This window comes from Lactuca serriola, chromosome 3, assembly GCF_051521515.1.
Source record: "Lactuca serriola cultivar US96UC23 chromosome 3, Lser_US96UC23_V15, whole genome shotgun sequence".
Lineage (NCBI taxonomy): Eukaryota > Viridiplantae > Streptophyta > Magnoliopsida > Asterales > Asteraceae > Lactuca > Lactuca serriola.
The window spans coordinates 107,654,241-107,680,826 of record NC_136410.1 but is presented as its reverse complement, the minus strand read 5'-3'; the positions used below and the strand labels follow the sequence as shown (position 1 = coordinate 107,680,826).

The window sequence follows — 26,586 nt, the reverse complement described above, 5'->3', positions numbered from 1 at the left end:
GTGAAAGTGCATGCTGCAAATTTCACTTTGCTAGTGTCAGGGCACGCATAGATTTTGGAACCAGCGTGATAAAGCAATGACACATCCGGTGTCATCAAATGATCTGGGTTTAGCGTTAGTGAAGTCTTTATATGAACACTCTCTCGGGTGTACATGACTATCTCCATGATTAGAAGGTTGGACGCCACTACCCGCACCACTAGTGCCACTAGCATTGATCTGCGTCATGGCTGCTGCCACGGTGGCGGTTACTGTTACTTGGAACACAACAAGGTTATACTGATGAGGTGGCGGCGGTGGTGGATTCGTCGGTGGGTTATTTCTCTTCCTGTTAGAGGTCTTTAGAAGCATCTTTCTCTATAATGAGTTAAGAGAAAATGATGATAAGTCCTCTATAGTGGTCATGAGTCAGGTGATATTGAACATGATATATCTTATCCTAAAAGTTATAGTGTTCTATTAAGCGATTTATAGTAAAAGTCTACTAATATAAGTAAACAATCGCAAATTTCATTTCCTGAGATTTATAGCAACACTTGAAATGAATTTGTATAGTGTGATTCGTGCTTGATCCCCCAATAATCACATAGTGTATAAATATTATATATAACTAATAAAATATAGGCCTTCAAATAAGTGATCATACTCTAAGTCCACAACCAAACAATAAACAAGAAGTAAAGTTAAATCACATATTCTAGGTCTATAAAACCTTACTTATATATAACTTATATGTATACACTTAGCAATTATAGACTTATCAACAAGGGTTCTTTGTTTCCACGTGTTTGACTCTAGTGTTATAGTGTTATAAAATACTCTTGTAGTATTTAACTTTATGTTTGGTTCTAGTGTTTCTCTAGATAGAGTTGGTAAGTTTTAGAGTTGTTGCAACACCACAATCACTCCCAAACACATGTTGGTCGTATCTCAAATAAATATAGTTGCTCAGGCTATATTTATCCCAGATGTGATTACCTAACCGTCCAACTTTAACCGTAGTCTCCAACATCTAAATACTTATGTTTTGTTATTCTTATGATAATTGTTCTAGTATGTATGCATGTTTGTATACTTCTTGTAAATTACTTTATATTTTAAAAGTATACTTTTAGTTCCGAACGCTTTGACCCCATAGTGTTTATAGTTATATATCTTGTAAGGTTTGATATACTTAGTTCACTATAAACAATGCTCTGATCCCAATCTGTCACACCCCCAAACCGGAACGACGGAAACGTTCGGCGGTGGAGGACGTCATGTACAGTATCACAACAATTGCATCATAGTAATCAAAGCAAACACAAACATTACATTGATAAGGTAAAGTATTTAAATATGTTCAATACATAGTTTGTATGACATCAAAAGTATCTATCAAAAGTATAAAAGACGTGACTCTACAAAGCTCCGTCTTCACAAAAGCTGTGAGTGTACCTGTGTATTGGTTCCCTGAGAATACAAATAGTTTTGAAAGAGTATCAACATTTACGTTTGTGAGTTCATAAGCATGTTTGTAATTGAAATCTGTTGTTTGTCCCTTGAAAATGTGAATATGTTTTCCCAGAAAATCCTATATTTTCTGTTGTAAATGTATTGTAGTCTTAATACACTAAGACTAAAATGTGTAAGTGTTGTTGTACTCTGAAGTAGTATAATGTAGTTTTAATCCACATAAAACCATGAAAAGTATGTTTTCTTGTACTAAAGTAGTTTTTTGTGTTTGTACTTGTATAAAAATTGTGTAATTGTAAATGCCTGGATTCACCAGCTGTACTTGTAAAATATTGTGTTATAGTTTTATAATAAAACTATGTGAAATTGTTTACTTATTCATATACTAATCATATTGTTGAATACCAAATTATGAGTTATTATAACCATACTTGATGACCTAGGATGGCCTGAAACGACGTTCTTCAGACGTCATAATTGATATGACATTTGTCACCCCAGGCCTGCCAGCCTAACTGTAGCTAACAATTAAGGTGCGGGATTGTCAGTCCCGGATAGATCTATACATAAATTCACGCTCTCCCTCCAGGAGACTCTAGTTATAATTTGAGGGATTCGTTGGTACCCAGGTAAGTACTTGAAGTGTGTCTCACAAAGCTATACTAACGGTTACATGTAGAATAGCTGAAAATCCTTTGTAATGAATAATTGTTTATATGTTCCATAAACTATACCTAATATAGTTTATTTTTTTGTTACTATAGTAAAACATGTACTTAGTAAGATAGTACTTATGTTCCATAAACTATACCAATTATAGTTTATATGTTCGTTTGTATTGTATCACTGTATTTATAGTTTATATGTTCGCTTGTATTGTATCACTAAATTTAGTAATAATGATATCAGTGTTCCATAAACTATACATATTATAGTTTATATGTATGTTCTTGTATCGTTTCATGAATTAGTAGAATAGTAAGGAAGTTCTATAAACTATACCTATTACAGTTTATAAGTATGTTCTGTTTGCAATGTAAATATTCTGAAAAAGTCTCCTTTGCTCAGGATGTTACAAATGTTTAAAGGCTTGTACTTATATATATATATATATATATATATATATATATATATATATATATATATATATATATATATGTTTTGGTAAACACAATAGTTGAAACTGTCTAAAACAGTCTAAAGTAATTTTGAAAACGTTTGAATGTTTACACAAAATTAATTGTGTTGCACTTGTATCCCCCCCCCCCCCCCAAAAAAAAACATGGAAAAATAGTGAAAACGTAGGGGTATGAACTCACCTCTAGTGTGTTCGTGTTCGGATAGCAAGACTGTAGAAACAATCCTCAAGCTAGCATACATGGAAATAACGGTATCCTAATAATATTTAAACACATAATCGTATTTAAATTAGCGAAATAGTTAATTAAAATGTTAAACAACACTTAATTTATGTAAGAAATACTTACCAAAATTACCGAGAATTATTTGGAGTGTTTATTAGTGTTTTCGGTCTAGCCTTCACCGAAATCCCTTGATTTCGGTCTTAAAACCTCAACCGAGAACCAAGTTCACAGCCCTAGAGGGTTTTCGGTCTGGGTGAGTTTTCGGTCGGCTTGAAGTTTTGAAGATTGTTCTTGGTGAAAATTATGAAGATTTGAAGGATTTTGCTTGAAGTTATGAATGTTCTTGGATGGTACTTGAGAGCAAATTGGGTGTGTTTTCGATTGAAAAAGTGAGAAATAACTCAAGTTTTCGTGTAAAATTACTTATACCGAGAGGGTTCTCGGTCGGAAAGGGGTTTTCGGCCGAGATCTGTTTTCGGCAGGGCAGGTGTTTCGGTGCAAGGTTCTCGGTCCCAAAAGGAAAAAATTTGATTTTTAAATGCATTTTATTCCTTTAAAATAAAATGCTTATATATATATATATATATATATATATATATATATATATATATATATATATATATATATATAATAAACATCATTCATATAATTTAAATAATAATCTAAACCTTATGAACCGAACGAAACAAATAAAACTTGAAATTTTATTTAAAAGGGTTTGACTTTTATTGACTTGAGAACAACGAGTTGTTACATTATAGGTGTTAATAGTATGGGTCGCACCACTTACATAAATTAGAACTTCATATTTTAAGCATAAGTAACTTATACATTTTGGTATTAAGGTATTAAAACTACAAGTCATTTAGAAAGGAAATATTGGATTTTCTGGAAGAACACACTAATATTTTCAAGGAACAAAGAACATACCTGTAACATCCAGATTCTTGGGTATGTATTATATTATTTATATATTTCGATTTAATCGAAGGGACTCGGCGAGTTGGTGGATTAACTCGTCGAGTAGGGCGTGAACATGTGACGTGTTTAAATGAATGGACTCGACGAGTCGAGCATTGGACTCGCCGAGTCGGCGCTGTGGAGGAAAACCCTAATTGTTCGGGTTTAGGACCTATTTAAAGAGCCTTAGGGTCTTCAATTGCGGCTATCCTTACCCTGTAGAAACCCTAAATCATCCTTGAGAGCTTAGAGAGTAAAGAAGAACCATCTTGAGCATTTTGGTGTGTCATTTCTAAAGAGAATATGAGATTCTAGCAAGAGGGACCAGAGGGGGTTGATGTACTGAGGTTATGAAGCCTGAAGCTTCACTTTGAGGTAACAAATCAGACCATTTCTCCTGTTTGATGTTGATTTCATGAATCTAGGGTTTCTTAACCATTCTCTTTAGAGGTTTATGGAATGTTTGAGGTCCCAATGTGGAATAAGCCTTAGATCTGGACCATGGAAGGTCCAGAGAGTCCCTTATGTTCAGCTTTATGCAGTCACATAGAGAGCTTGAGCCTAGGTTTCCATTTAGATGGCTATTTCTTCATTTATGGCTCTAATCATGATGCATGGACGTAAAGTTTGGACCTTTACGTGATTTGTGGGTGCTAGAAGGATAGATCTAGAAGTTGGTGAAGCAGATCTGACCTCAGAAGGTCAGATAAGTTTAGTCATGGAGGAGACTCGCCGAGTCCATAGGAGGACTCGACGAGTCGGATCGAGTTTACCCGAGTTTCGTAATCAGTTGAGACCCGACGAGTTGGGTGGGTGACTCAATGAGTCGAGTGAGACCTTGTGAGGAATCTGATTACGCGTGTGGACTCGACGAGTCTGATCAAAGTTGGACCGTTGACTTCCGTTAACTTTTAGGGTTTAGTCAACCAGTGGACTATTGGGCCAGGGGAGGGGTAGAATGGTCTTTTACCCTTTTAGGAAGCATAGTACGAGACTTGTCTAGCCTTTGAGAGCCACTGCTGATTTAGAGTTATTTATTTATGTGATTAGGCGGCGGCTAGATCGGTATTTCGAGTTCTAGACTTTTCGAGAATTACCCGAGGTGAGTCTTCTCACTATACGTTACCTTGAATGGTTGTTATGTGTGACCGGAGGGTCTTATGTGCCTACATTGAGTATTATGTTATATGTGATATGTTATGCATCATGTCTTTGTGATTTATGCTATGCGGAGTTTATAGACCGGACCGGAGGGTCCAACAATATAGACCGGACCGGAGGGTCCAACGATACAGACCGGACCGTAGGGTCCAACGATACGTGTAACGTCCCAAAATTCATGACTAAAAATTTCTTTTAATAAAACATTACTTAAAGCAAAATTATCGATCCAAAACATAATCAGAGTATTAGTTTCCAAAAGACATGTTCGTTATCAGAGTAAAACATTCCCAGACTGTCAATCTATGGTGTGTGCCATGCGATCACCCCGAGCTCTTCCCTCCGCTACCGGAAGTACCTGAAACCAAAACTGAAAACCGTAAGCACGAAGCTTAGTGAGTTCCCCACCCTACCACATACCATGCATAACCACATACTGCACATACTGGGCCACGCCCGCTATCTTGGGTCTCCCCCTACCTCGGGCCTCTCCCGCTACAACGGCCCACCGCTCCAGGCCCCGCTCGGATACAAATTTGTTTCACTTAGGCCTCGCCTGTCACAGGGCCTCGCCCGCTAACATATAATAGCACATAGACATATCACAACACATGAGCTAAACACATACTAACGGATCCTGTCCAAAGGCCTCGCCTATCCTGGGCCTCGCCCTTGTCCTGCTACCGATGAGTCATGGAACCCCGTCCATGCTCCTACTGATAGTGAGATACGGGCCCAGCCCACACTCACTCTTTCCCTAACTTGGGCCTCGCCCCTGATCTGTTGCTAATGAGATGTGGAACACGATCCACACTCTGCTATTGGTGAGATACGAGACCTCGCCCACACTCACCTCCCTACCAGGCACATACAAGTATCACACAGACAACAAGTATAAACTATCACATAAACCATTCCTTGGGCACCCGCCCGCTATCATTGGACCTCCTCCTGTATATCATACTAGCATATTGTGCCTAGGGCTAACCCCGGGTCTTCTACTCATAACTACATGGGTCGGCATTGTGGCCGCAGACCCATTCACACAAAAGGGAAACTCACCTCGAACAGCTGAACTTGCTGATAACCTTCTGGATGCTGACCGACAATTCCCTGAACCGCTGCTCCGCTAGCTCCTCGAGCTACCAATATCAATGCAACACTTAGTCTAACAGACCCCCGACAGTCAACCAAGTCAACTATGGTCAAAGTCAAAGTCCTAGTCAAAGTCAACCCTACTCGCCGAGTCTACCTACCGACTCGCCGAGTTCATAAGCTCAGAGTCCTTCCATTCGCGACTCGACTCGCCGAGTCAGCTCATGACTCGTCGAGTCTACCGATTTCCGAGTCCTGACCTGTCCAACTCACCGAGTCTCCACTCGACTCACTGATTCGAGTCTCAACTCGAAGGGTTTGGGGTTTTGCGACTTGACTCGCCGAGTCTAAGAACAGACTCGCCGATTCCAAGGCAATCTTCAACAGACTCGCCGAGTTGTTCATCCGACTCGACGAGTTGTTCATCCCACTCGTCGAGTTCCTCCTAATCTTCATGCTACTCGCCGAGTCCACTCAAAGGACTCGCCGAGTCCATTCAGATCTACATACATGTAGAGGACTTTTGAGTCATGCATGGACTCCAAACTGTAGATCTACCCTTCCCAAACCTATTCCTCATGTAAAGTTGCAAACTTTACATGTAGAGAAGGAGATCTAGGCTAAATGCACCATAAACTAGGGTTTAAGGCAAAGAGGCTCCAAATCAACTCAAGGGTAGATACTTTATGCTTCACAAGGCCAAAATATGCTTAGATCTGAAGTAGCAACTTCAGATCTGGCTTCTAACTCAAATGGATACTAATCATGGCTAAAAAGCCCCAAAACTCACACATAGATCTAGGTGCAAAGGAGTCCAAGAACTAGTTTATTACCTCCAAATGTTCAGAAATATCTTCCCAATCCCAGATCTATAGCCCCTTCTTGCACCTTCAAGATCCTTCTTCCTTCTCCAAGCTTTAACGCACTCTTCAAGGCAATAATTGGCTCAACAATGGATATCGCAGCTAGGGTTTGGTATTCTGGGTTAGAGAGTCAGTAAAGGAACCCTAGGGAAGAGAATGAGGCGCTTAAATAGGCTCTAAGTCCCAAATTTAGGGTTTTCCTCGTAAAGACAAGACTCATCGAGTCTCCTTGGCCGACTCGCCGAGTCGGTCACTTACTCCTCGACCCGGATCCCGCTCGGACTCACCGAGTTCCTCCTTGGACTCGCCGAGTCGTCCCTTAAACTTAGGGTTTCCTTTCCTTTCTTGGCCTTCCTGACTTTGGGTGTTACAATACGGAACTGGAGGGTTCCACTAAGACACACCGACTGGAGGGTCATATTGTAGCCTTGAGTGACGTATGTGTTGTATGTGGTATTTTGGGGAACTCACTAAGCTTCGTGCTTACCGTGTTATGTGTTATGTGTTTCAGGTTCTTCAGAATCGCTGGAAGGTGGTGGCTCGATTGTACACACACAAGAGCAAAGAGTGATGAATACAGATCCTGGAATTTCATAATGTTCTGAAAACCTTGTTGGTGATTTTTAAATAAGAAGTGTTTATATAGGATAATGTGCATTTGATGAAATAAAAATGAATAAAATAAATTTAAAATTTTTTGGTGTTACAAGTTGGTATCAGAGCCTTGGTTTGAGGGATTCGGATACACCTTCGGGTATGTCCGGACTCAAACTGAGGATTGAGAAAAAGGTTTTCAAAAGAAATGGGTTTTCAAAAAAATGAGTAAGAGATTTTATAAGAGAAAGAGACAACGAGCAGTGTGTACAATCAGCCAGCGCCCGAACGGTGATTTCCCAAAAATACCCTTACATTATGTGTTATGAGTAATATGTGAAATGTTATATATGTTAGAGAGTAGGCTAGGTATTTCATATTTTAGCGCTAGTGTGGCCTGATTTGTGATGCCTTAGCCTAGGAGTTATTGTTATCTGTGAATTGCTTTTGTGTATGTGCGGATTATGAGTATCCAGCAGGAATCCTATTTAGAGAAGGATTTGAGCAGAGGAGTAATCTAGGAGAGATACCTAGATGAGCATTTGAGGAGCCTTCTGAGAAGGTAGTCGGATACCCGCGAGGGGTGGAGTTGCTTGAGCTCGATGACGTCTTTGATTACGAGTGTAGCAAGCGGAGTTGTAACATAGAGTGGTGGTACATGTTGATAAGGGACTATTCGATGCCCGAATGCTGCTTGCTTCGTGCTTTGTGGAATTCTCGGTGATGGGAGTCGGCTACTAAGTGAATATGACGATATTCAGGAGGTAGACGGCTAGTATCACTAGGAGTTCTTCAGCAGTTGATGGCAGGAAGGTGTGGGAACCTAGGAAGAGCCTAGGAAGTGATCTTTGCTAGATGAGTAGGCGGATAATGGAGAGTATTCGCAGGAAGAGCGGCCAGCAGGGCGGAATTTGTAAGTGAGGAGGTTGAGCAGCTACTTAGGAGATCTGGGATGATTCATGTGGAAAGTATGGGTAGATGTGGCAGGTAGTATGGGACCGTACTACTGAAAGCAGAGGACCCATACTCGATACATGGAAAGTTCCTGGGATTCTAAGTAGCATATGAGAGGGATCGTATGGTTTGACTACCATGATCAGTAGCAGATGAGAGGGATTTTATGGTTTGAGTACCATGATCAGTGGCAGATGAGAGGGGATTGTATGGTTTGAGTACCATGCTTGGAAGCAGGTTGGGAAGTGATGTCATGGTTCGAGTACCATGATTTATAGAAGGCAGAGAGATAGCAACATGGTTCGAGTACCATGACTGCGATGATTAGTGTTACTGGTCCTACCAGTTATGCCATTATGTTGATTATACCGAGATCAGGTATGAGAGAGTATGCGGCTTGAGGGCCAATTTGAATGAGTTCGAGGGAGTATGCTTGAAAGAGAAATGGGATTCATTTTAAGAGGTTTTATTTGTGAGGTGCCAGTGGAAACTGCATGGCTTAAGGGATAAGTGGGATGATGTTGAAGAAGCGGGGTTCGAGTCAAGCCATCACCTTCTATGGCGAGAGTTACGTGGTTTTCGTTCTTGAGAAGGGGAATGAGCTATCGAGTTTCTGGTTCCAGAAATTGGAGGCCGTGGAGTAGTACTGGTGGTGATCTTTTCAGGGTGTTTGAGCGGTTTGTTCGTGGTGAAGTATTTCTTGTACCATAGAGCCAATGGTGGAAACGGAGAGTCTTGGGTGAATCGGGGCAGCTGGGATGTCCGGTTATGGGGCAGTATGAGGTCCTGAATGATTAAAGGAAGTCATGAGGATAAGTTATGAGGGCTTTGTATGTGATTCGGAGTATTTGGTATTGCTAGGTTTCTAATCAGGGAGATCATCAAGCGTTGCGTAGCTCAATCAGAGAATAGATGCGATGTTATTAATGGAAGCAGTCTGTGGATGGATTGAAAGTGCGCCAATTCACGATGGTTTGAACCCTAAGTGGGGGAGAACCAGGTAATTGCTGAAGGGATTTGAGAATTGTGCAGAGGCAGTTAGAGGACTGATTATAGTGATTATGTGGCAGATTCATGGGTTCAGGGCTAAATTGGTGGATAGGGCGAGGTGCAAGTGAGATGATGCCTATCGTGCATGATCAGGAAGGAATGAGTGATTCTATGGCAGGTGGCCGTTGGTCAGAGAGGTTGTTCGGGTCAGAATTTCAGTGTGTAAAACAAGACGAGACAGTTAAGTCCTTGAGTTCAAAGAGCAGCAGCAGAGGTTGACAGGTATATGTTCAGAATGTGATCTCCTCACCAGGAAAAGCAACAATTGGTCTATTAGTTAATTTTGGAGACGGTATGAGTAAGATGGTATGAGTAGCGATCGGCAATGGGTGAATTTCCAGGTCCTTGTAGTCGAGTTACGGGTTAATGGCGATTTCATGTGTTCAATTTGGAAAGGGAATACTTCGAGGTTGCAAGTGTTGCAAGATGAAGATCGATTTCGAGATTCTAATGAAGGGAGGCAGTATCCGTGTATGATGCTGTGAGTGTGAGATCAGTAATTGAGATAAGGCATCGTGGGATGTTGTGATGGTGTCCTGAAGTATCGGAATATGCTATCATTAAGTTCAGATTATTTTGGAATTGTGAGTCAGAGGCAGATAGTAGGTATTGAGTGAGAACGCTTCCGGTGAGAACCCTATGGCCAAATGACATTATGTGAGATTATTCGGGAAGGTGGTTTGCAGCAGGGAAAGGTGTGTTCAGATGCTGTCAGAAATAGAAGTGCATAGCTTGAGTAGGTGTGTACACCTACGCATGGCCGGTCCGCAGGGCATAAGTTCATGATTGCGGTGTGGCGTCTACGTGAAAGTGAGATTATGAAGAGGTAAGGGCTGGTGCGGTAAGACTGCGGGGAGCTGCAGTTTAGTGGCTTAGAGCAGAGGTTGTAGTGATGCTATGGGAAGCCGTAGTATTCACGGATAAGAGAGGTTAGGGTGATGCTACGGGGAGCCGTAATATTCACGGATCAGAGAGGTTGGGGTGATGCTACGGGGAGCTATAGTACTCACGGATCGGAGATAGGTTGTAGTGATGCTATGGGGAGCCGTAGTATTCACGGATCAGAGAGGTTGGGGTGATGCTACAGGGAGCTGTAGTACTCACGAATCGGAGATAGGTTGTAGTGATGCTATGGGGAGCCGTAGTATTCACAGATCAGAGAGGTTGGGTGATGCTACGGGGAGCTGTAGTACTCACGGATCAGAGATAGGTTGTAGTGATGCTACGGGGAGTCGTAGTATTCATGGATCAGAGAGGTTGGGGTGATGCTACGGGGAGCCATAGTACTCACGGATCAGAGAGGTTGTAGTGATTAGGGATGAGCAGCGGAAGCGGGTACCTACTTTCGAAATCGGAACCGCCTCGGAACTGCCGGTTCTGGAACTGGAACTGCCTTAGGCGGTTCCGGTTCCGGTTCCTAAAGTCTAGGAACCGCCTTAAGCAGTTCCGGTTCCAATTTTCATTTTTACGAGACCGATACCCGTTGGTTCTGGTTCCAATACCGGGTACCCGGAACCGGCGATTAACCGGAACTGGTACTGACGGGTGCCCGCCTTTTTTCTAAAAAAAATATACATAATTTTTATATTTTGATGATTTTCTATTTAAAAAATAGGGGAAAAATACTTATACTTGACTACCTTATACCTTAGTCGTTTTTAGGGTTTTGGTGATTCATGCTTAGAAATAACGCCGACACCCGAACTCTCTTCTTCTCGTCACTCTCCCCTCTTAAACCAGTCATCGTCGTCACTCACATTACCGATTAACCAGAAACACCACATCAATCTCTTTTCAATCGTCATCCGCCCAACATCAAATGCCATCCGTTGTCACTCTCGTCAAAGTCGTAACCTAGGCTGTTCAATCGCCACTCATCCGTGTTCAATAGGCTCAATCGAAGGTTCAATTTGCAACTATTCTCCCAGTTCAGTTATCACCACACTCCACACATGCCGGTTAGATTGAAGACGACTAGTTCGTAAGACGTAAAAACGTCGACACTTCCCAGGTGAGAATCTTGTTTTCTTTCAATTTTTTCCCAAAAAATAGATTTTCTTTTTCTTTTTCTTTTTTTGTTTTAGGGTTTTGTCTAGTTAAAGTTTAGTGTTAGTTGGTGAAGATTGTGTAATTGTGTTTGTTTGTTTGCGTATGGGTTCTGGTTAACTTGAAGTTTAATGGGAGTTTGTTTCTTGTATTTTCCTACTGATTTCAGTTCAATTCTTCTTTGTTTTCGAAGAGAATGACATGTTGACTAGAAATTAGAATTTGGATGCCGAATTTTTGTGCTGGAAAATCCGGTGTATTTTTGGTGTTTAACCCTAAATATCACAACCATGTTTCTATATTATTGGTGTTTAACCCTCCATGAATTACTTGAGTTTCCAGAACTTGACAACTTATTTGCACCTGTGGAACCCATTTTAGATGCTCAAAAGCAAGCAGGTGCATTGTTTGGAGTTACAGACACATGGTTTTTAGTTGGCCATATATGTGATATATATTAGATAGTCCCCGTTAAAATACATATTTTTCTATTAACATGATCTGGGAATTTTGATGGTTATATCATAGCAATTTCCCTTGGATCGACTTCCATTTTGAAGTAAGTCTTATGCTTACTCTGGAATCTTGTTATTTTTTTGAATTTCATATTAACTTCTCACCATTTAATAATGTGATTTATGTTCTGATTGTGCAAGATCTTTTCTTTATACACAATACACATTCCATCTTTCCAAATTAAAGTTAAAGCTACGATCTGGTCTTATGTCAGTAGATGCTGATCGAACTGTAAATATGTCCAACCGTTTTCATGACATGTGGAGGTCTTTTGCTATTTCTTTCACATATCTTTTTGTTTATTAGAGTAATTAGTAAGGTCAAAGTCAAACATACTCATTTGACTTATCTCTACCTATGGCTATCAATATTTAAATGAAATACATGTTTGCATTGCAGGTTGGTTCAGGTAAATCATCCTTGTTGAACACTATCCTAAGAGAAATGAAGCTTACCAAGGGATCTATACATTCAAGTAGATATGTTTCCTATGTCCCACAGGTTTAAAAATCTTGACTTAATATATTTATTGATGTCAAACTTTGGATCACAGAATTTGTCACACCCCAAAACCAATAACGGCGGAAACGTTCTGGGGCGGAGGACGTCATGTAAAGTATCACAACACAGTATAACAGTAAATAAACAAACAACATCATCCATTGCATTAAATATATAATTTTAATACAAGTGTGTTCTGTACAGTTATAGACACCAAAACGTAAATCAAAATAATAAGATGAGTCTTGAATGCGCTCCATCTTCTCAAAAGCTGGCATCGGTACCTGTCTACTGACGACCTGAGAATACAAGTTATTTTGAAAGAGTTTATCAGCATTAAGCTGGTGAGTTCATAAGTATTTTAGTGTCGGTGTTTGTATCAAAAGGTTTGAACGTGGTTTTAAACATGAGTTTGTAAACATTGGTGATAAAAGTATGTGAATGCTTGTAAGTGTTTGTAAAAGTTTGAATCTCTCAGAAAAACCTATATTTTCTATTAAAAGTAGCCTTCTACCAAGGCGTAACTGTTTTGTATGTTCGTTTATCGTAAAAGTGTGTAATTTTCCCAAGTGTAACTATCATTAACAAAATATAGTTTGTACATTAATGTTTAAGTGAAATGATCACTAAATGTATGAAAAGGGTAAATTATTGTAGTACTGTAGTGTTGTATTATATGAACTACTGCTGTACTAACTACCTTAAACCGGATTTATATTAAGGTATCATGTGATTAATTGTACCATACTATCGACTAGGTAACAACGACAAATGTAGGTCGTAAAAAGGTATGACGTTTGGCACCCGCAGACCTGCAGGTCCGGTTGTAGCTAGCAGCAAGGTGTAGGATAGTCCATCCAGTATAGATCTATATGCAAACTCACGCTCTCCCTCCAAGAGACTCTGGCTACAACTCGGGCCATGACATTTAAGGCATGCTCCGATACAGTGGATCACAATTTTGTCAGCGTATTCATGTATATGTAATGTATTGTTACTTGTTCTAGTATCGTTGTATATGTTCTCTCTCTAGTATAGTTGTATATGTTCTTCCTCTAGTATAGTTGTATATGTTCTTTTTCTAGTATAGTTGTATATGTTCTCATAGTAATGTAATGTATATGTTCTCATAGTAATAAGTACTGACTCATGAATGAACTGACTCATTGATCTAGCAATAGTATAAGTATGATCCTGTGCTACCTCGATGGTAACTTACTAATGATGTAACTAGTACGCATGAATATGGAAGAACTTTTATGACTATATATGTACAAAAATATAATTAATATTGAAACGACCTTCGGACGGCTACCCGATATCCCACTAGACCACATCTCAAGCGCGAAAAGGAAATAGGGCGGACGGCCTTCCTAAGCCTTTTAAACATTGCTTATATAACTATACATATACGGGCATGCAATTTATAATAAGTATAACAAAGTTTAAGTAAAAATATTTGATAAGTAAAAAGAGTTTGTAGAGTAGTTTGAAGTAAAACAGTTTGAATAGTAATAAAATCATTGGTTTTGTAGTTATTAATCACATGTGATTGATGTAATAACTATAAGTATTCAACTTGTATTCCCCCCCCCCCATTAAAGCATTTAAAACATTTAAATGTATTTCAAAGGTTAGTTAAGGGGTATGAACTCACTTGTGGTGAGTGGATTGGATTGAAGTGTCGGGTACGGTGCTAGGTGACAAATGAAGACTTGTACACACGCACGAGCCTAGTTATCATATAATGAACATATATAACTAATTAGCCAAATTATACTAATAAAATAAGTTGGGACACTCTAGATCATGAAAACACTTTGATTCAAGTGTTAAAGATCACAAGGATTGCATCCAAGTGTAGGTAGGGCAAAGCTAGGGTGTTTGGGGTTCAAGGGTAAACTCCCTTGGAGTTTACGGTTTTGATGGTCATAACCCAAGGAGTTTACGGCAGTAAACTCTAGAGTTTACGATCGTAAACTCTATTCCTATTGACCATGTGTTGCTTTGTGGTTTAACAAGTCTTTTGAAGCATTTCTACTAAGTGGTTTGGCCTTTGGAATGGACTAGGGCAACAAAAACACTCCTTGGAGGAGTTTACGGCCTCATGGACATTTCCCTTTGGGTTTACTACTGTAAACCCTTATGGAGAAGGGTATTGCCATGTTTTCAAGTCCTTAACACAACTAGGTAATTGTCTAAGTTAGTTTTTAGGCCTAAGTAAGGAAAATGACCCATTTAAACATACTTTAGGGTGTTTACGGTTTTGGGAGATCCCCAAACCGTAAACACCTATAAATGTGGGTATTTGGTCTTTTTCAAGGCTTAAACACATCAATGGAAGGTTTAAACATGTCAAGGTAAGTCTTAAACATCAAACTAGGGCTAAACAAGGGACTTAGGCATACTTTGGTGCCATTCATGGTGTTTACGGCCCAAGAACATTCTTGGACCGTGAACACCTCTAACCTTGTGTTCTTGGCATAATTTCTTGATGTTTAAATGTAATACTAGCTTAATAACACTCAAGGATGGAAGTACTTACTATTAGGAGGCTTGATTTGAGCTAAAAGGCCAAGAACACTTAGTGTGTGTTCTTGGTGTTTTGGAAATCTAGACAAAATACATAAATGAATGGATGAATAGATGCACAAACACTAGATTAAGTGTTTTACTAACTTGAAATGGTTAGAACACTTACAACTTTGAAGATTTGGAATAAAATCTAGGATGATACTTGAAAGCCTTTTTTGGAGTTTACTCTTTTGTGAAATTGGGGAGTAAACACAAATGGCTAGACTTTTGGGGAGTAAACTCATACATAGGTATGAGTTCACGGTTTTTGGGTGATTTTTCAACCCAAACATAAAAGTTTGGTCGGGAATTTCTAAGACGCAAAGTGTTTGCGGTTTTTAAAATTCAAAACCCGAGACGACACTTTCTTTCACCCGTTCGTTTAAAAATAATATTAAAATAATCAAACGAACTTTATATTTCTTAAAAATAAGAACTAATGACATTAATTTATGATACAAAGTGGTTGACTTTTAGGGTTTGTCCGAATGGAAATTTCGGGTTGTCACAGAATTTTCAAAGTTATCCTATCTTTGGATATGTAGATACCCTGGATTCTCTCTAGCACTATACATGATAATGTGATATTTGGGAAGGACTATGATCCAAGAAGGTATAGGATCAAGAAGCTTCAGATCACGATGACTATTGTTGATGATTTGGTGTCTGTTGATACACTTATTGAAGAAATACTTTGTGAGGAACCCATTAATGAGTTTGTTTAGAGCCGTGATATTGTTGCCTTCAACAAGATCTGTAAGTTCATTGTTTTAATCAAATATTTTTTGTTTTTTTCTAAAGTTATATGATTCATTAGTTTGCTAATGTGACTGGTTTTGTGATTGCAGACTTCGATGGTGATGCTCATGGTTTATGATTTTCTTTTTGATGTTGATGCTGCTGCTGTTTTGAGCTGTTGTTTTTGCTATTTTGTGTTGTTTTGCTGTTTTGAGACTGTTTAAGTTTCGTTTGTTTTGTAGTTTGTTGCTGACTTGTTAAATTCCACTTGTTGTTGTTTTTAAGATTAAGTTTTTTTTAATTGTTTTAGTTTATATCTTGAACTCCTATTGCTTATAAAAGTTAATTTCAATGGCATGTATAAAACGAAAAAAATTAATATTCAAAAAAACTGGGTACCCGGTACCGGAACCGGTCTTGGCGGTTCCGGGAGCGGTTCTAATTTTCTAGGAACCGGTGTAAGCGGTTCCGGTTCCAATACTAATAATTTCAGAACCGCCGGTTCCAGGAGCGGTTTCGGTTCCAGCTAAAATAGGCGGGTACCCGGTTATGCTCATCCCTAGTAGTGATGCCACGGGGAGTCGTAGCATGCACTAATCAAGGAAGGGTTGAGATACTGCGAGGGTGGTAGTACTCTTTAGTAAGTAAGAGAATGTTGGGATAAACTATTCTATGATCAGAGTATAACGCGGAAAGGTTGTTTGGCTTGGGTAGCCCAAATATATGAGGCATGGGAGCCTGATGGTTAAATCAGGGACGAGATTGTGGTTATTTCATTTGTCTGGAGTGGTTATATTGGATGGAATCGTGGTTGTTGTAGATGAGTGAGTTAAGTGTGGGTTGCGACTCATCCGTCTCGAAATGAGTGGTTCTTGAGGCGAGTGGTCCAACCCGGGGATTGATCAAACTCTTGAGATGAGTTTGATTTTAGTAGCGCGCCGGGAAGGCGATATGAGGTTTCAGATTCAGAGAATGAGTACTTTTCTGAAAAGTTAGTTGTCATCTGGAGTTGAGACCAAAGGTTCAGTGTTTGGATGGGATAGTGCAATGAGTTGCACGAAATTCTTGAGCCTTAGATGTCAAGTGTCAGGAGTGAGCTGATATTCGAGTGTGGATTTTAGTGTTCGCTGGGGATAGCGAGAATTGGTGACTTGTGTGACACCATGGGTTGAAACACTTGTTGTGAGAAGGAAGTGGTGGGTCATGCATGGATCTTCTTGGGAGGTTCAATAGTGAAAGTCGTGGGTAACCTGGTGCTCAGGGTTGGAAAGGGAGATCTGGCAGGAAGTTGAGGCTTGAGATTTCTATACGTCAGTAGATGATTCTTATTAAACGTAAACGTTTCCCTGAGTTCGAAGGCAAGGTTTTGACAGTCTTTGTTCAGACGAGATTTCGATGATAGTGCAGGGGATGGGTTCCCTGTGTAGCGTGATCCTTTCGCTCCTTTAAGCATGATGAGGAGCACATGGTGTGAGTGGTATGGATGATCGATAGCCGAACGATGGTTTTCGTTAGGAAGAATCAGAGGAACAGTGAGTTGTCAGAGTTGATGATTCTGGTAGAAGGTGGCATGAGGATAATTCGTACGGGAGGTGTCCTCTTTAGTGATATTGGTGTGGTATGAGATCCTTCGGTGGTATCTTACGGGTTATTGGATTCTAATTATGTGGGGTCGAGGAGCGATTTCGAGGACGAAATCTAATTCAAGTAGGGGAGCATTGTAACATCCAGATTCTTGGGTATGTATTATATTATTTATATATTTCGATTTAATCGAAGGGACTCGGCGAGTTGGTGGATTAACTCGTCGAGTAGGGGTGCGAACAGGTGACATGTTTAAATGAATGGACTCGACGAGTCGGCGCTATGGAGGAAAACCCTAATTGTCCGGGTTTGGGACCTATTTAAAGAGCCTTAGGGTCTTCAATTGCGGCTATCCTTACCCTGGAGAAACCCTAAATCATCCTTGAGAGCTTAGAGAGTAAAGAAGAGCCGTCTTGAGCATTTTGGTGTGTCATTTCTAAAGAGAATATGAGATTCTAGCAAGAGGGACCAGAGGGGGTTGATGTACTGAGGTTATGAAGCCTGAAGCTTCACTTTGAGGCAACAAATCGGACCATTTCTCCTGTTTGATGTTGATTTCATGAATCTAGGGTTTCTTAACCATTCTCTTTAGAGGTTTATGGAATGTTTGAGGTCCCAATGTGGAATAAGCCTTAGATCTGGACCATGGAAGGTCCAGAGAGTCCCTTATGTTCAGCTTTATGCAGTCACATAGAGAGTTTGAGCCTAGGTTTCCATTTAGATGGCTATTTCTTCATTTATGGCTCTAATCATGATGCATGGACGTAAAGTTTGGACCTTTACGTGATTTGTGGGTGCTAGAAGGATAGATCTACAAGTTGGTGAAGTAGATCTGACCTCAGAAGGTTAGATGAGTTTGGTCATGGAGGAGACTCGCCGAGTCCATAAGAGGACTCGACGAGTCCATAAGAGGACTCGACGAGTCGGATCGAGTTTACCCGAGTTTCGTAGTCAGTTGGGACCCGACGAGTTGGGTGGGTGACTCAATGAGTCGAGTGAGACCTTGTGAGGAATCTGATTATGCGTGTGGACTCGCCGAGTCGTTTCCTGACTCGACAAGTTTGATCAAAGTTGGACCGTTGACTTCCGTTAACTTTTAGGGTTTAGTCAACCAGTGGACTATTGGGCCAGGGGAGGGGTAGAATGGTCTTTTACCCTTTTAGGAAGCATAGTACGAGACTTGTCTAGCCTTTGAGAGCCACTGCTGATTTAGAGTTATTTATTTATGTGATTAGGCGGCGGCTAGATCGGTATTTCGAGTTCTAGACTTTTCGAGAATTACCCGAGGTGAGTCTTCTCACTATACGTTACCTTGAGTGGTAGTTATGTGTGACTGGAGGGTCTTATGTGCCTACATTGAGTATTATGTTATATGTGATATGCTATGCATCATGTCTTTATGATTTATGCTATGTGGAGTTTATAGACCGAACCGGAGGGTCCAACAATATAGACCGGACCGGAGGGTCAAACGATACAGACCGGACCGTAGGGTCCAACGATACGAAACTGGAGGGTTCTGTTGAGACACACCGACCGGAGGGTCATATTGTAGCCTTGAGTGGCGTATGTGTTGTATGTGGTATTTTGGGGAACTCACTAAGCTTCGTGCTTACCGTGTTATGTGTTATGTATTTCAGGTTCTTCAGAATCCCTGGAAGGCGGCGACTCGATTGTACACACACAAGAGAAAAGAGTGATGAATACATATCCTGGAATTTCATAATGTTCTGAAAACCTTGTTGATGATTTTTAAATAAGAAGTTTTGATATAGGATTATGTGCATTTTATGAAATAAAAATGAATAAAATAAATTTAAAATTTTTCGGTGTTACAATACCTTTTCATACAAAATGCTTACGAACTCACCAACTTAAACGTTGATATTTTTTCAAAAACACTTGTATTCTCAAGAAACCAATAGACAAATACACACACAGGTTTTAAGAAGATGGAGCATAGTATTGTCACGTCTTTGTTTTTGCTAAAGTTTTGTTGTCAAACAAATAATGTTTCAAACACAATGTAAATTATATATATTTTCAATGTGATCGTTGTGTTGCTTTGATCACTATTATTCAATTGTTATGATACTGTACACGATGTCATCCGCCCCCAAACGTTTCCGTTGTTCCGGTTTGGGGGTGTGACACCTACTGTTAGGAACATCGTGCCTGAGTATTTCTCTTTAAGATGTGCTATGTCAATGATAATAATAGGACACAAACATGTTTGAAACAGTTGAACTTGCACAATAATTTAATAGATTAGTCATTAAATCAAATACACGTATAACTAGAGTTGTAATTACTCTTTATATAAAAATATTACCGTGCAACTGATAGCCATGAAAAATATTTAAACTTGTTGTTGTAACCTATGTGTAACGGTCCTTGTATTCTTCATCTCCAATTTGTAACCATATATAAGAAGTATTTGAAAGTTTTTTAGGGGTCACTCTTAATAGATTTAGAGCATATACGTACTTATTCCATGTTTGCCAGTATGAAATAAGTACATTAAGACGGTCATTTAAAGTTCGTTGGATATGTTTTCCCCACAACATATTATATGTACTATCAACAAATACCAAACCAGAAATGCTATTCGTTGTTGTGTTGATTCAGTTTTGTTTGTTTTGGTTTTTTCATCACATATTCTCACCATTACTTCTTACTAATCACATGTTTAGGTATAATACATTTTAAGAAAAAATGACACCAATTATTTTTAGACAACATAAACTAAACAATAATTTAAAATTATAATGAAGTTTGATTATCTTATCAAGATACCTCCCAAGATATCTTCTAAATAATAAAGGTTAATTTAATCGATATCTTTGCTTTATTCTCACGAACAACAAGAAATACATCTTAAGGGCAATCATCAAAATAATAACCACATTTGTTGTACGATGATAACTAAGATGTTTTCTCGGTTGTTAATCATTTGAAAATGTTAGCATTGAGAAACTTTCCATTTTAAATTAATATGTCCACTAAAAAAATAAAAATAAAATAAACACATAAAAAAATATAAAATTTTATAAAAATGAAACATAAAGAAGTTGCATGTCTAAGACAATGATGATATTTTATATACTATTTAATTATATTGTTCACATGGAGTAATATATGGATGGTTAAGTGATTAAAAATGAACGTCAAGTCATCAACAATAAAATGCCAGCAATAATTGAATACGTCTTCAAACGTCAATACCAACAAACTTAAAGGTAAATAATTGTAACTTTTGCTTTCCAAAATATATTATTTCAATCAGATCAGGTACAGCTTTATCTGCATAAAGTACAAACTGTAAAGCACCGACCCATGCGTCACCAATACGATCCATTCATGCCGTGTAGTGGGTGGCAACTGAACCGATTAAGCATCCATTTAGAGAGAACCGATCGCGATAGAAACGGGTTTCGTAGAGTGTCGATTGCTGTGAACAAGATTTTCTGGATTTCGAAAAATCGGAGAGGAGAATCATAAGTAAAATCTGTTTGTTATTATCCATTTATTATTATGTTGCAGAGACCCCGTAGAAGGTGTGAAGGCACAGCCATGGGTGTCATCGTTCTTGATCTTCGTCCCGGACTCGGAATTGGTCCTTTTTCTCTCGGTAAATCTTCTCTTAATCTTGATCTAAAGCTGTTCTTGATTTCCATAGAAGGTTTGCTATTCATGGAATAAAGGGTGTTAATCTGTTTCTGATTCAATTAATTTATTTTGGGGATAATTACTATTTCGTTTCCTAAATTGGACTACATCTAGTTCAAAATACGAACCGATAGATTGATTCTGTTCGTTTCAAGTGAACAATAAACCGGAAAGGGGGATTTCAATGGAAGTTTTGGTTTCATAGAGAAGTTGTATTCAACTATTTATGTCGATGATCTTCCCAATTTGTAATTTCAGTTTATGTTAATCTTACTCCTTACTGAAATCGGAGTAGATTTACCCTAACCTATCTAATCGAACTCATATTTTCATCATCTTTCTAAAAACTGATTTGGTCATCGGCGATTGATGATTTCGTTTCAGGAATGCCTATATGCGAAGCATTTGCACAGATAGAACAACAACCCAACATCTATGATGTCGTTCATGTCAAGTACTTTGATGAGGTTTATAACGACTAATGATTACACTGTTTTCTTTCAATGGTGCTTTGTTAACACTTGATATTTCTTCTACACAGGATCCATTAAAGCTGGATGTTGTGATAAGCTTTCCAGATCATGGCTTTCATCTTCGTTTTGATCCATGGTCTCAGGTACACTCTATTGTTCTCTATCTATTGTCCCCTATCTTAATATACATTCACTCCACACTTATCTTTATTATGTTCAAATCCTATAATCTTGCTTGTTTTTTCAGAGGCTTCGTCTCATTGAGATTTTCGATGTCAAAAGGCTTCAAATGCGCTATGCAACATCACTCATTGGGTACAATTTACAAATGATACTGTGAAATATGAAGGGCATTTTCGTCTTTTGCATAACACTCAACTTTATAATGTTTCAGAGGTCCATCAACTCCAGCTACTTTTGTAGCTGTTTATGCTGTATTCGGGCCAACATTTCCTGGAATATATGACAAAGAAAGAGGCGTCTACACTCTTTTCTATCCTGTAATAAACTTTAATCCAAAATTATATAATTTTAATTTTAATTTTAATCCTCATTTCAAATTTCGAAAACCCTTTTTTATACATTTTTCAGGGGCTATCATTTGCTTTTCCAATTCCCTCTCAGTATACAGACTGTTGCCATAATGGAGAAGGTAGATTATAATCCTCTCGATTTCTAAACATTATTTAATTCCAAAAAATAATAATTTATTCTAACTTTTAAACATTTTCAACATAATAGCTGAATTACCCTTGGAATTTCCCGATGGAACTACTCCAGTGACATGTCGTGTATGCATATATGACAGCTCAGCAGATAGTAAAGTCGGTGTAGGATCATTGATGAATAAAGCTTCCGCCCCTTTACTTCCTAATGGTAGCCTCTACATGGAAGAAGTCCATGTTAAGGTAAGGGCATTTTCGTCATTTCACTTATATCAACAATCTAAATCTTTTTTTTTTTGTTCAGCTAGGTGAAGAGTTATGGTTTACAGTAGGTGGACAGCATATCCCTTTTGGTGCTTCTCCACAAGACATTTGGACTGAATTAGGTCGACCAGATGGAATTCATCAAAAACAGGTTTCTATTTTGAATAATTTACAAGAATAGTCCCTGAGTTTTATGAATTTAACAATTTTGGTTTTTAGGTCGATCAGATGGTGATTCATTCTGCTTCAGAGCTACGACCTAAAACAACTCTTTGTGGAGATTACTTTTACAATTACTTTGCTCGTGGATTTGACATATTATTTGATGGCCAGGTTTTTTTATATTATAATTATAGATTATGTTTTAATTTCAATATGATTTATAAAATGTTGTGGTTATAATTTTTATATATATTTTTTTAAATTTTCAGACTCATAAGATTAAAAAGTTTGTGCTACATACAAACTATCCAGGACATGCGGATTTTAATTCGTACATAAAGTGTAATTTTGTCATCCATGCTACAGAGTGTAAGTAATTAATTAATTAATTACTAATTTCATTTTCGTCACATAAAATTTTAGCCACTTATTTTATTAAATATATATATATTTTTTGTTGATATGTAGTTGATGGTGGTTTTCATCAAGATATGAATTCCCCAAAAAGTAGTAGGATTACACCTGGCACGAAATGGGATCAAGTCAAGGTTAATATTGTAATTTTATCACTACTCAAAGTTTACTAATTTTTAATTAACTAAAAATAAATGGCATATAATAGGAAATTCTTGGAGATTGTGGAAGAGCTGCTATTCAAACACAAGGCTCTACAAGTAATCCTTTTGGGTCTACTTTTGTGTATGGCTATCAAAATGTTGCTTTTGAGGTGAAAATTTAATTACTAATTATTATATATATATATATATATTTATTTATTTATTTTAGTCTTTTAATGTTTATAGATATAATTCAAACTAATTTTGTTGGTGTGAATAGGTTATGAAGAACGGGTATATTGCTACTGTGACTCTTTTCCAGTCATTCTAACTTCTTTATGGTAAGGGTAAAATGGTCATTTTCGGTCACATTTTATCCATACAAGATTTGATGGGGCATGATTGTTTTTGGGTTTTTTTGTGTTGCAGAATGAAGTGGAGATATGTGTTGTACAGATGTAAGAAGCAGTGTTACCTTTTTATCTTTGATAAAAGGGAGAAAGTTGTTAGAACATGAAGTTGAAAAATGTACAGTGTATAATTTGGAGATTTGACATTTGTATCACATTATTGTGTGATTTCCGCCTCTCTAAAAAAGAAAAAGGAAAAAGGAAAACAAAAGTGATGATTGTAAAGGGTGTTTTTTGCACCAGACTTTCTTGTTATTGTTATTGATTTTTCATGTTATTGGATAGGAAAATGAAGTTGCTTTGACTTGTTATAATGATGGGTTCGATTTGTAGGGCATGCATACCAATCTATACAAGATACATTAATATTAATTATTAATGTTTATTTATATAAGATTTTTTTTTTTTTTTTTTTAGTTTTGTAATGTGGGTAAATCCATAAAAGCCAACTTTGTGAATCTAATGAGTTTGTGAATTTGAATACATTCATAAAAGAACAACACTTAAACATGAAATCATATTGGAATTCTACAAAAATATTTACACAAGTAGGGAATCATGCTTCTGTCCACAATTGAACCAGAGAGGTTTATTGATTTTGTAATAATGATTAATGGTTTACAATTGACATTTGGGTAGGAGGATTTGTGAGAATAAAAAAATAGGAGGATATTTAATTTTTCTTAACCTTTTTGATGAATTCCATTTCCATCGGACATTTGATTGAGGCTTGTAACTAGAAACAATATGGAACATATAAATTTGTAATCAGCATCAGTTTAAGAAAAAACGATGCAACTTTTCATTTAAAGAGATTTGTAGAGAAAATTCTGCGTTGTACTATTAATTTTGATTTTGAACACAATACGCAGACTAAGCATATATAAAAAAAGGTTCCGTTGCCGGGACTTGAACCCGGGTCTCTCGGGTGAGAGCCGAGTATCCTAACCAACTAGACTACAACGGATTGGTGATTACAATTAGATCTAAAAATAACTATCATTATGTGTTACTTTCAACGTTTTCAGTACACTTTTTTATTCGAACAACGAATTTTGTGTAACTGACGATGAACTGTGTGAAACCTTAAATTCCTACTGGTTCATTTTAAGTATTTGCAGAAATTGAATTCGTTTATTGGGGAATTTTGGCATGATCTCTCTTGATAAGTGTCATTAGTTTGATGAATATTTCTAGTTGTTAAAAGATCATTTGATGATCTGGTTTTTTTTTTTTTTTTATTTTTATTTTTATTTTTTTTTATTTTTTATGATTAGTTAAGTTGCAAGATTGTTTATTTACAATATTAAAATTGGTTTTCTTTCCAAAATTTCTGAGAATTAAAAGTAATGTTTGGGCATTTTACTTGTGATTCAATGTGACATAACTGCATCGCATCTGTTGGTCAATCTTATGAATGCATCTACTCTTGTATAAATATGCAATCCTTGGCCATAATTAAGAGATTCACAAAAAGTTAAGTTCATTGAATTAATACTATTGGTATTTTTTAAACACAAAAAATAAGTTCATTGATAAATAATATACAAAAAAACAAATGATTAAATATGAAAAATTGAAAGCTCGGTTCACTAATAAGTAATTTTCCCAAATGAATTTAAGAGAATTGACCCCAAAAGAACAACTTTTGGTTTCCTTTGAACGACATGTAAGATTTTATTAAGAGTTTACTTTACTAAATAGATAGTTGTATGATTAACGATTTGCAAGATGGTTAAATTACAACCTCACATAAATTATAAACCTAATGGGGTCCGGTCCACACACTTGCATTTCCACATGTGAATTGCATGAGTTTTGTTTTTTTATGTAATTAATAACAACCATTAATAAAATAAGCCTAAAACTCTATACAATTTTCGTCCCTCGTCAATATCATCTCCAAAGTTTGCTAAACTTCGACTGCCATATTAGCAAGTTACTATTCCACATGTCAGCTTCTCATTTGCCAACTCATTAGACTTAAAAAAAACATCTTTCATTATTATTCCTTAAATTATATAATATATTATGGTTATTGTCACTGTAGTCCAACAAAGTTACGTATTAAATGGTCACTCGTGGCTATTTTTTGCATTTTAAGGGCATATACTTGTGTTTTACTGATTGGAAAAGTCAAGTTACCCATTTTAGCAGGTCAACCTGCCTCATCACTTGCCAAGTAAGTATGTGAATTAACCCATTGATGCCATATTGAGTTGACTCGATGACACATGCAAAAAGTAATTATTGTCTTTAATTTCCACCAACACCCACCAACCTTACACTGTTGATTCGATTGAGTCCCAGACACATGTCTCGAATTAAAAGGGGACACACCCATGTGGGGTTTAAAGTAAAACAACCCTCAAACTTGTTTACCATATCCGAGCCAACAATCATCTCGAAGAACCCTTAAAAAGCAACAATGTCGACTCCACCACCTTCTCCCGACTCTTTAAATTTTAGTGAAGACATCAACTAGAATGTGCTCCAGTCAATCTTCTGTGATTGTGGTAAGAAGATTTCAAAAAACCAATCTAAAATGCAACGATTGAAGGAACAGCTCAGAAAGGACTATATCGTGTGCAGGATTGTAACATCCGGATATCCAGGTATGGGAATTTGAGTATTTTATATTGGGGAATGAGGAGACTCGGCAAGTTGACGCCTAAACTCTTCGAGTAGGATCGCGTTTTGGGGACCAGTTTAATGAAGGGACTCGACGAGTCGGGTATTTGGACTCGCCGAGTCGGCGCTGTCAAGGAAAACCCTAAATGTCCGGGTTTGGGACCTATTTAAAGGCCCTTATGGCCTTCAGTGGCTGCCACCTACACCTTTGAGAGACCCCTATCGAACCAGAAAGCTGAGAGAGTGAAGAAGAGCCATTTTGGAGCATTCTTGAGGTAGATGTGCAATGGAGTAGTCATT

General features: G+C 37.9%; 1 protein-coding gene and 1 non-coding gene across 2 annotated transcripts; one reads left to right on the top strand and one right to left on the bottom strand.

The window, feature by feature from the left end:
• The first annotated feature begins 20,818 nt into the window (after positions 1-20,818).
• LOC145093006 (PHAF1 protein At3g51130) lies at positions 20,819-23,969 on the top strand. Its single transcript, XM_079031035.1, has 14 exons — positions 20,819-21,086; positions 21,509-21,591; positions 21,666-21,740; positions 21,845-21,912; positions 21,992-22,097; positions 22,189-22,249; positions 22,339-22,505; positions 22,567-22,677; positions 22,746-22,859; positions 22,958-23,057; positions 23,157-23,236; positions 23,311-23,415; positions 23,526-23,586; positions 23,675-23,969. The coding sequence occupies exons 1-13, from the start codon at positions 20,990-20,992 to the stop codon at positions 23,574-23,576; spliced, it is 1,218 nt and encodes a 405-aa protein (XP_078887161.1). The 5' UTR covers positions 20,819-20,989; the 3' UTR covers positions 23,577-23,586; positions 23,675-23,969.
• Positions 23,970-24,549: 580 nt separating this feature from the next.
• TRNAE-CUC (transfer RNA glutamic acid (anticodon CUC)) lies at positions 24,550-24,622 on the bottom strand. Its single transcript has one exon. It is a non-coding gene; the product is annotated as a tRNA-Glu (tRNA).
• Positions 24,623-26,586: the final 1,964 nt, after the last annotated feature.

Excerpts from the sequence above, each read along its gene's own strand:
- LOC145093006 (XM_079031035.1), top strand. The coding sequence starts at position 20,990 with ATGTTGCAGAGACCCCGTAGAAGGTGTGAAGGCACAGCCATGGGTGTC. Across the intron at positions 21,741-21,844 it reads GTTTTGATCCATGGTCTCAG|AGGCTTCGTCTCATTGAGAT; the intron begins GTACACTCTATT and ends TTGTTTTTTCAG. Across the intron at positions 23,237-23,310 it reads CGAAATGGGATCAAGTCAAG|GAAATTCTTGGAGATTGTGG; the intron begins GTTAATATTGTA and ends GGCATATAATAG.